Source organism: Charadrius vociferus, unplaced genomic scaffold, assembly GCF_000708025.1.
Source record: "Charadrius vociferus isolate BGI_N301 unplaced genomic scaffold, ASM70802v2 scaffold248, whole genome shotgun sequence".
NCBI classification, from domain to species: domain Eukaryota; kingdom Metazoa; phylum Chordata; class Aves; order Charadriiformes; family Charadriidae; genus Charadrius; species Charadrius vociferus.
The window spans coordinates 449,351-458,617 of NW_009649851.1; the positions used below are offsets into that span (position 1 = coordinate 449,351).

At 41.4% G+C, this 9,267-nt stretch overlaps 1 protein-coding gene across 1 annotated transcript in view; it reads right to left on the reverse strand.

Moving 5' to 3' along the window:
- SWAP70 (SWAP switching B-cell complex 70kDa subunit) overlaps nucleotides 1–9,267 on the reverse strand; it is a 34,613-nt gene that overhangs the window by 9,493 nt on the left and 15,853 nt on the right. Inside the window, exons 5-8 of the mRNA XM_009890968.1 lie at nucleotides 5,681–5,908; nucleotides 2,038–2,184; nucleotides 1,672–1,780; nucleotides 245–426 (exon numbers count right to left, since the gene is read on the reverse strand). Coding sequence (XP_009889270.1) covers nucleotides 245–426; nucleotides 1,672–1,780; nucleotides 2,038–2,184; nucleotides 5,681–5,908 — 666 coding nt within the window. The remainder of the gene's footprint in view (nucleotides 1–244; nucleotides 427–1,671; nucleotides 1,781–2,037; nucleotides 2,185–5,680; nucleotides 5,909–9,267) is intronic.

The window sequence follows — 9,267 nt, forward strand, 5'->3', positions numbered from 1 at the left end:
AGTACCCCCACGCCTGCGGAACAGTCTTTAGGAACTGCTGCAGCCAACGCGGAAGGCGCTACTGCAGGCTCTACCAGCAGATCTCTTGCTCAGGGGGCTGATGCCGACACAAGCTCACCTCCTCTGGAGGGGTTTGCTCAATGTGTCGGAACACCTGAACAGGAAATTGATGCCTAATTATACTTCAAGAAGCTCAGCTCAACCACAGAGATTAAGCTTTAAGGTTAGCAGCTCCCACTCCCACCTTTCGCACGGTCTCCAGTTCCTTCTGCTTGTTCTCGTTGGCCGTTTGCAGCTCTTTCATCTGCCGCTCCAGCTCTTCTTGCTCAGCTAACAGCTTCTGGCGCAACTCTTTTCGTTTTTGGCGTGCTTCTTTGTGGGGTGGAGGGCTCCCCGCTCTCAGCAGGTTTACAGTGGTCTGTATGGCTGGAAAGGAGCAAGACAAAGGGAGAGGAAGAGAACATCAATAAAGGAAAATACTAAACTTTCCGGAGAGTTAATTACTTGTGGTGCTGTGGTATTTGTTGGGCTCTGTCTTAATGTAAACTGTTGTCATTTCTCCTAATTCTCATCAGGCTAGCTCTCAACACAAACCAAAAGCGAAAGCCACTTGGCTTTCAGTATTGCCTGTGTGCCACAAGGATAAGGTCCGGAAACTCCAGTGCATTATGCCAATTTCAATATTGACTTCTCAGGGGCCATGGACATACAGGTTACTTGTATGCCTAGCTGCTAAAAACATCCTCCAACACTTCTTCTTACAACCTAGATTCAGGGACTCATAGCGAGCGGTAAGATGTTATTTAACATATACATCACTTAATTCCCTAGAACCAACCTGAATACTTTATTCTTACTGATACTCCAAGGGAAGACTTTCTCCCAGTAAGACAGTAGCTCTCATTCACTTACATTCAGTGAGAAAATATTCAGAGAGCACAGCTGAGGAGTCCCAGATTATTTTTGTATTTTATTCACCTACTACAACTGTGAAAAAAGATCTCCTTTCGGAACCAAGTAATCATTCGTCATACATCTGACTTTGGTCACGTGCTTCAGGTAAAGAGGGAAGTGCACATGAAAGCACATAGCTCCAAATATTTAAATGCTGTACATACTTCAATAGCATTGGCAACAGTGGCTTTACCTCACTCCACAGAAGATGCATGTGACTATCACTCAGCACATATCTGGGAAGGTCTCACAGGAGTACCTTCTCTGTGGGAACAGAAAAGGAAGCCCCAATTCCCAGCCTTATCCTCAGCTCATCAAACCATACTCCCTCAAGCAAAACTGAGAAGCAAAGCCAGTATTTTATGATGCTGAAATGAACAAGCTTTCCCTTTCTCCCCAAAAGCAACATTTTACAATGTATTCCACCATCCCTTCCGCATCCCTAGAAGTACAGCCAATACAGAAAAAGAAAACAACAATAATATCCATTTAATTTTGGTTATGGCTGCCTAAAATGAGGCACCTAAATGACAGATTCCCCTTACGTGGATCCTTAGTTCTTCCTGAGTCTCAGGCTCCTTAAAGATCCTTTCCATGTGTCCAAAACAGAGACGTCAAAAATCGCAAGACCAAGAATTTCAAATTTGAGCAAAGCACAGCTGTAAGACTTCAGCTTACACCTTAACTTCCACATAACTAAGATTTTTGAAACCTCACCTTGAATCCACTCCTGCTTCTTCTTTTTATCAGAGGCACTGATCTCAAAGCTTTTATCAAGACATTTTATGAGAAAAAGGCATTTCTTTCCATCTTTGTCAGGCAAGGCCTAGAATAGGTAACAAAAGGATTAGCCTTGCAAACACTGAAATCTAAGTTACATTATCGAGCCCCACGTATGCAGTTATCTGTTACAGAGACACAAATACCAGCACTGAGTACCTTTTATTACAAGGGTATTTATAAACTGGTTTATGTAAAGTGAAAAAAAAGCTCCATTAACGAAAGATATCAGGACACACCAAAAAAAGGATTAATTCTTATCTTTAGAGAAATTCATAGTTGCTGGCAGCTTGTTTTTTTTACCTCTACACAACAGTTGCCATCCAGTATGATGTCTCCCTTCTTGTCCTTTAAATCTTCACTTACATAGTAGGAAATAATATTGGGTTTTAGCACAAACCATCGTTCCGTCCAATTTTTCCTTTTGTGACCTTTTTTCAACATATAGCCCTGTAAAAAGCAACAGATCAGCTGAAATGCCCGGCCTTGGCTGAACAGCCTGGTCATTTGGTTATGTGGCTTAAAGGCCCAATAGAGCACCCAGAAAAGTTAGCTCTAGGTCCTGAATACTTCACCTACACACTTCTGCTCCCAATACCAGCACACTGCTAATTGTTTAGCCCGTGAGAAACTACTCCCTGTTCTTGTGTCCAGTTTTTAGGTAACAGTTATCTGAAGAACTGAACACTTATTCTGTCGTTATTAAGCCATTATCATGACTCTTCGGTCCTCCCTGGTGACCTTTACTATTTAATTATCTTCAGTCAAGCAGAGACATTTGCCATTGCTAAGACTCACCTGTAGTACTTTAATGACAGCCGTTATTAAAAATCAGTCCCATGTGGATGCCTGCATCTACGCACTGTAAATCCATCCTGTTAGGGGACATTCCCAGGGACAAAGCAGAAGCACCTTTGTCCAGAAAGTGGCTCTACCCTGCCAACACACCCCGTTGAAGAAGTGATCTCATACAGGATACTTCAACGAGAAACTGATAACAGAAGCATACTCCTAGCATCTTTATTGAATGGGATACGGGAACACTGGTGAAGCCTGGATTTCCCCTTCAAGGAACAGTTGTACCTCGATTTAAACAATGCCAAGATTTTGCTCACAGTATTTTGTTTTCCTTGAAAGATGACCAACTCAACTTTCTATATAAGAAAAACATTCATAAGCCTTAACAAGACTGTTTCAAAAGAAGAGAAGCCTGTACTTTGCCACTGAGCTTTATACCAATAAAAGAATAAAAATTATAATCTTCTGTAATGACAGTAAATAGGATTGTCATCATGAGCAAATCATCCAAGTCAGCCTCTATTGAATATTACCATATCTAAAATATAAGCAGGAATACTAAGTGCAGTTATAATAGTAACCCTGTTATACATTATCCAGTGTGCTTACAGCAACTCAAAGACCATCTCATGGAAAAGGGTGCAAAGAGAATGATATAATAATTGGTCATTCTTTCAGGTGTTTGATTTTTTAGTGATCTTATCAGGGGCACTGCTGTGACCTAGTCACTTTTGAATCTAGAGTTTCAAAGTTTGCCAGTATTTCAGCTATACCTGCCATTTCTGAAACCGTATTCCCTAATTAGTTACATACTTTTGTCTGACTTCTAACTTCAGAAAGAAGTCAAACCACAGATGAAACTGGAACACCGTCATCAATATAGCTATGAACAAGCCACACAGAAAGCACCGTATTCAAAGTAGGATGGAAAAGTTGGAAAGGAGACCAAGGAACATTTTTTCTGTACTGGCTTTTAGCTATAGCAATTTTGGATACAAGCAAACAAATAGATGTGTTGTGGTATATTTAAGTCAAAGGTATCTTTCTGTACATGCCTAAGGGGAAGAAAAGTTCAGGAAGCTGGAGAAGCTCTTTTGTTTAAAAAAAAACCTGAAGAAACTAAACAAAAAAGAAACAACCTCCCTACACATACAGCTCATCTGTGCTCAGCTTTTCTAGCCAGATAAAGGTGGCCAGAGCCAAGGCCGTGCCTATTCCCCTGTGCCATCCCACCCCCTTCTCCTAAACAGGAATGCGCTGAGACACAGCTTTGTTTGCCGCCTCCATACTCGGGCCGGAGGTCTGGGTGGTCGCAAGGGCGTGTGAAGGACCCCCACAGCTTCACTCTTTCATGCCTTGCGCAGTCTAAGTCACAACCAGGTGTTTTTCCCCTTCCTGACATACTGAACTGACTTTCAAAGCCAAGTCGTTCTGGTATTTTCCCCTCAAATCTCTGCAAAATCATTACCTATTATTTCAGTACATCAGCTGCCTCTCATCTTCCAAGAGCCCACTGACAGCTCCTGGGGATCTTTTCACACCAACTATCACATGAAGGACACATCTTTCAGAAAACTAAGTATCACAAATTTAATTATCACTGCTATCCACCATAAGAATGGAGAACCAGGATAAGTGTACAATAAAAAGGACAGTATGACACTTGGTTACAATACAATATGTCATTAATTAATACCTTGAAGTAATCATATACTGCAATAAACAGGACAAAGAAACAAACAGGTATCAGGGTACAAGCTGTGACCGAACCAGACATCTGTAAGACACACAGGGAACTCCGTTCTCCATTAGGCCACTGACTGTCCGGGAGGCGCCAGGCCAAATCTTGACACAAACTATTTTTAAGTGTCAAGGAACCATTCAAAGGCACTCAGACATCCTTGAGAATGAGGCCCAGCCACCAAGAGAGGAAAGAAAGGAGACAGAGAAAAAAAAGAAAAAAAAAAAAAAAGAAAGGAGGTAGGGACGGGGGAAGAAGAGAGAGGCACAATGCAGTATCAAAACTGAAAAGAAATCCGATTTCCTCACAAGTTTCAAATGGAAGGACTGACCTGACACTGATTATTTTATTTTCATAGTATTAAACAGCAGAATGACTTCATTTTGCCCTAGACACCTCAACAGACTATGAGCGTGTGTGTGTCCCCAGCCCTCACAAGCAACCAGCAGTTAACAAAAATAGACTTTTGCATTGTTCTGTGGATATTCTGAAAGAATTTCCTGTGCCAAGACCTTCTGATGATTTCTTCAGAACAGCTTAGGAAAGCCTGCCAAGAAAGCCTTTGTTTCTCTCCTCACCAAGAAGCCAAAAAATCAAAGATGAAAAAAATCCGCTGTCAGGTAAAAGTAAATTTTAAATAGCTCTCTAGGTAAGCGCCGCTGTGACCCCTCAGGTCCCTGTGATATTTATACTTCCCATGAAAGAAATGCAGTTTCTAAAGCCATTCCTAAACTGATAATCCAGCCACTGGAAATCTGAAGAAACTGAAGTTTGCTAAGAATATAAAGACTACCATGACTTCTTGTGTTTGAGTACAGGTAAGCTGTCCGTCACATAACCCGCTACACAGAACAAGAAGTGAGAGAGCTCTGGAGCTCTTCTACACCTTTTTGCTCTCTTGAAATGGGGCAACTTAGAAGCAGACCTTTCAGCTGGAGCAATCCCTTTGTCCAGAACCCCTTGTTTGCATACAGAGGTTATCATCATCACAACTTATATTTGCTACAACATAACTGAAACTAGAAAAAAAGCATTTTCAAAGATTGAAGAGTTTTCACCAGTTTAAGAACTGATTGTGTTGCAGCTATTCTGTCAGCTAACAAGCAGCTGATACAAGTACATAAAAGGCTGTATTTCAAGTCAGAGTACAGTTCTTTTACTTTCTAAAAGCAAACTCTCCCAACAAGCAACTCATTCATAATACTGCCACAATTACAACAATCTGAATTGCAGCACAATTCCTCTTTTATAAAAATGATCCCATATTAAAGAACCCTTATAAGTAATTTACCTGATTTCCCCCTGCTCATTTTCCATCAGGTAAAGAAATTTCAGTAAAAGTTGAACATTTTCTACTTATTCAATAAATTGTTCTACTTTAAAACATTAGTTCTCTGTGGTTCTTACCTGTTTGAGTACATCTAATATGAGCTCATTAAAGACTTCATTGATTGCCATGGACACTGTCTGTCGGTCCATCCCTTTACTGAACTGCCCACTTCCGATGAGATCAATCAACTCCCATGCAGAAAGACCTTCTCGACTGGTGTTGAGAGCAATCTTATAATGGTCAAACTGCTCTTGCTGCCAGCCTGCTCCCATTGCTTCAGTGAGTTTTTTAAGTAAATATTCAATCTGTAAAGAAACACAAACAGAAATTAACCATTTTCAGCAGGCATAGAAATCATGAGTTTCAGAGCTGTAAGCTAAACTTCTCTAGAGACTATCATTAAAGCTAGATTCCTACATTCACACGTAGGCCCCTAAACGTAGGTAGTTTAATTAGCAAAGATTTCAGGCTCCTGTCTCAGTTGAACTTTTGACTGCCAAGCCCATCCCACAGCTACTCTCTTCATAGTAAAGAAACAAAGAATTGAACCTGACAACCTCTTTTAATATTTCAGATTCCTACAGAACACATGAGACCTCCCCTGCAACAGCTTCCAAATCAAGCGTGAGAAAGCAAGAAGTCTCAGAAAGTATTCATGCAAGATAAAAAGCAAACAGATTAGAAAACATAAGAAAATATGGCAGTTTGGACAAGAAGCAAAATGAAAAACTACCAAGATATGGTCACATATCTTAGTCTTCACCTGACCCCTCTTCTCTAGCTCTCAAGCACTCCATCACTGGACACACTCTTGGGAGATGTATCAAGAGAAGAACACATTTTTCATGACCACTTCTATTGTTTCCAAAATAAACTCATTTTCTTTTAATCTTTCATCATTCTGCAAGCATTACCATGCACAGGGTAATAACACTAGCAAGACTAGTCAAAATAAACACAAAAATGAAAAAGAGGGAGAGAAGGCTGGGCTTCTTCTTTTGTCTGTTTTTTATGTTGTTTTTAAACCCATCACTGTTCTCCTTTTAGACTAGTTTGCAATATTTTAAACTAAGCCCACCTACAGCTCTGAGCACATGTAAAATGCTTTTAATGGTTCTTTAAACAAAATAATTGGCAAGAGCCTTCCTACAAAAACCTCTACACAGCAAAGTAAAAGCCGGGTTTCTAACTTTCTAGAACTGAAGTCACAGGATACCAATTACAGCATTTAACCCAGTTTTGAAGACAGACCAGGCTAATGTGGCCTTCTGCTATTTTGGGTAATGGCTCATTGATATCCTGGCCAGCTTCGAAGGGAACGCGACTGCCTTCGGCCACCAGCCAAAGCAGACAGTAAAGCCGCCTGCGCCCTCCCTAAGGAGGAAGCCTGGGGAGAAGGTGCTGAGTAACCCCACACTGGAGCACCCTCCTGCACCAGCCCACCACAGGGACAGGGCAGCACTGGGTCCCCCAAGGGCTGGCCTTTCTCTCCAGCCACCACAAGGCCAGCACAGAACGTCCTCCTGGTAGGTCGGTCCACAAAGCTGCAGACCAGGGCTCATCCCGGCTGCCCTGCTTCTCTACAGGCAGGAGGGATGCGCTGCCCGGTGGAGGTGGTGAAGGAAAGCACCACGATCCTTTCAGGTGCACATGGAAATAACACAGATTTCCTCAAGCGCTGCTTTTCTGAAGGTTACCCTTCAGGACAGTTTCCTCCACTTTCAGTTACCTATTTTAGGTGTGGTTTTAGAAACACTAAGTGACTCAGGAGTCTGGATCCCATTATCAAAAATTACTATGGTGTACAGCGTGAATGCGCTTCATTGAAAAGTGGTGGAAACCAAATTCACCCTACAGATGGGTGGGCTTTTCTTACTATTTCAGCTCAGTAACTGTTCTTAGTCTCAAAGCACCTACTCTAGTAGCACGCGGACTAATGCTACAGCAAAATGGAGAAGCTAGTCTGGAGGAAAGTTCCTGCTTGGTTGAACGAGCAGGAAGCGCTTAACCCTCTGAGATGTGGCTGCGGTACCCTCCTCGTAAAGACTGTCTTAAGAGAAGATAGGCTGGCCATGCACAGAATACGCCTCCAGGGTGGGTACAGAAGTTGCAGAGAGCACTGCTTTTCATTTCAGCTTCACCGAGTAAGTCATTTCAGTATTTTTAGCTCCTCACGCAATTCTTACTAGCAAAGACACAATCTGAACAGAGGCCTCTGCAATAGTGGCGTTCACATTGTAGACAAGCACAACTAACAACAGTGTACGAGGCTTACAGTAATCAGCAAAGACAACTTTCAGCTCTGCACTCTGTCTCTCTGCCATTTGAGGAAAGCATCCCCCAGGGAAGGCAACTCCCCGCGGGCTGGGTGCCCAGGACACAGAGGGTGGCATGGGCCCTCCGCTGCCGCAGCGCCAGGGCTCTGCTCTGCGATCTTCACCGCGGCTCACGTTCGGACCCTTCACCAGAACAGGTCAGAAAACTGAGCTTTGCAGTGGTTCCATGCACAGCTCTGAGTCGCTGAAGTTCATACAGTCACATGATCGCAAGGAAATTTTAGCATGCCCTCCCAAGCTGCCAACATACAACTTTTACTAGATTTCTGTACCTAATTCCTTTAAAAAAATCTTTAAAATATACTTTGCTGACTTTCACTCTCCAAAATCCTTAAGTAAAAAAATTAATTCAAGGCTTTTGAGCATCAACTACCATAAATCCTCAGCATTCAGTTAAAGGCAGGAAGCAGCTTACTTCCTACCCCAGACAAGTTTTACCTAAAAAAAAGACCAACCAAAAAGCCTTTCACAGCGTGCAAGAAAGTAGCACTGCGAGGTTGTTTCAAAACAAACCTCCTAAAACCTGGATTTGAGGAGCTGAAATGAGCTCTGGCATCAATGCAGGAGTAACTTTTTTCGTCATGTTGAAAATGCATTCTGCCATGAGCTCAGTCCCTCTGAGCAGTGTTAGTTCTGAACTATGGTCCTGTACTTTAGCTGAAAGGAAAGCAAAAATAACTGAGTCTTAATTAGGGAGATAATATATCTGCCAGAATGCCAGACAGCAATTTACAAAAAAAAAAAAAAAAAAAAAATCATTAAAACTTAATGAACTTTAACTTTAAAATGTATTGTTCCAAGATTTCACAACCTATCACACTGCTTGAGGCATGCAGCTCTCAAATTCCTTTGGTTAATTATCTCAAAGTACTAGGACTCACTTGCAAAGGGACACACAAAAAAAATCATACCTGAACGGATTTTTTCACTTTTTTGCCCAAGCCATATGAACAAAACGTATATCAAACTAATGGTCTAGAAAAGAAGCAATGCAAAACTCTTCACTAGTACACATTATCATGTAAGGCACTAAAAATAAGACCACATATCCTTTCCTTTAGTGTTATTTCTACACATTTTTACCTTATTTTGACTATTAGAACAGATCTAAACATTTAAGTCTGTTAAGCCCCCATTTACAAGTCACTAACATGACCACAAATATCCTATAATACCTTTAAAGTACATAAAATATTTCATTATTTTAACATACATTAATTTGTCTTAACTGAAGAAGGAACTCTACATATTATAACTTAATTTCTAAAATAAAAAATAATCAAGCTTTATCTTGCATTCAGGCAAGTACATGGCTAACCAAAGTCCCC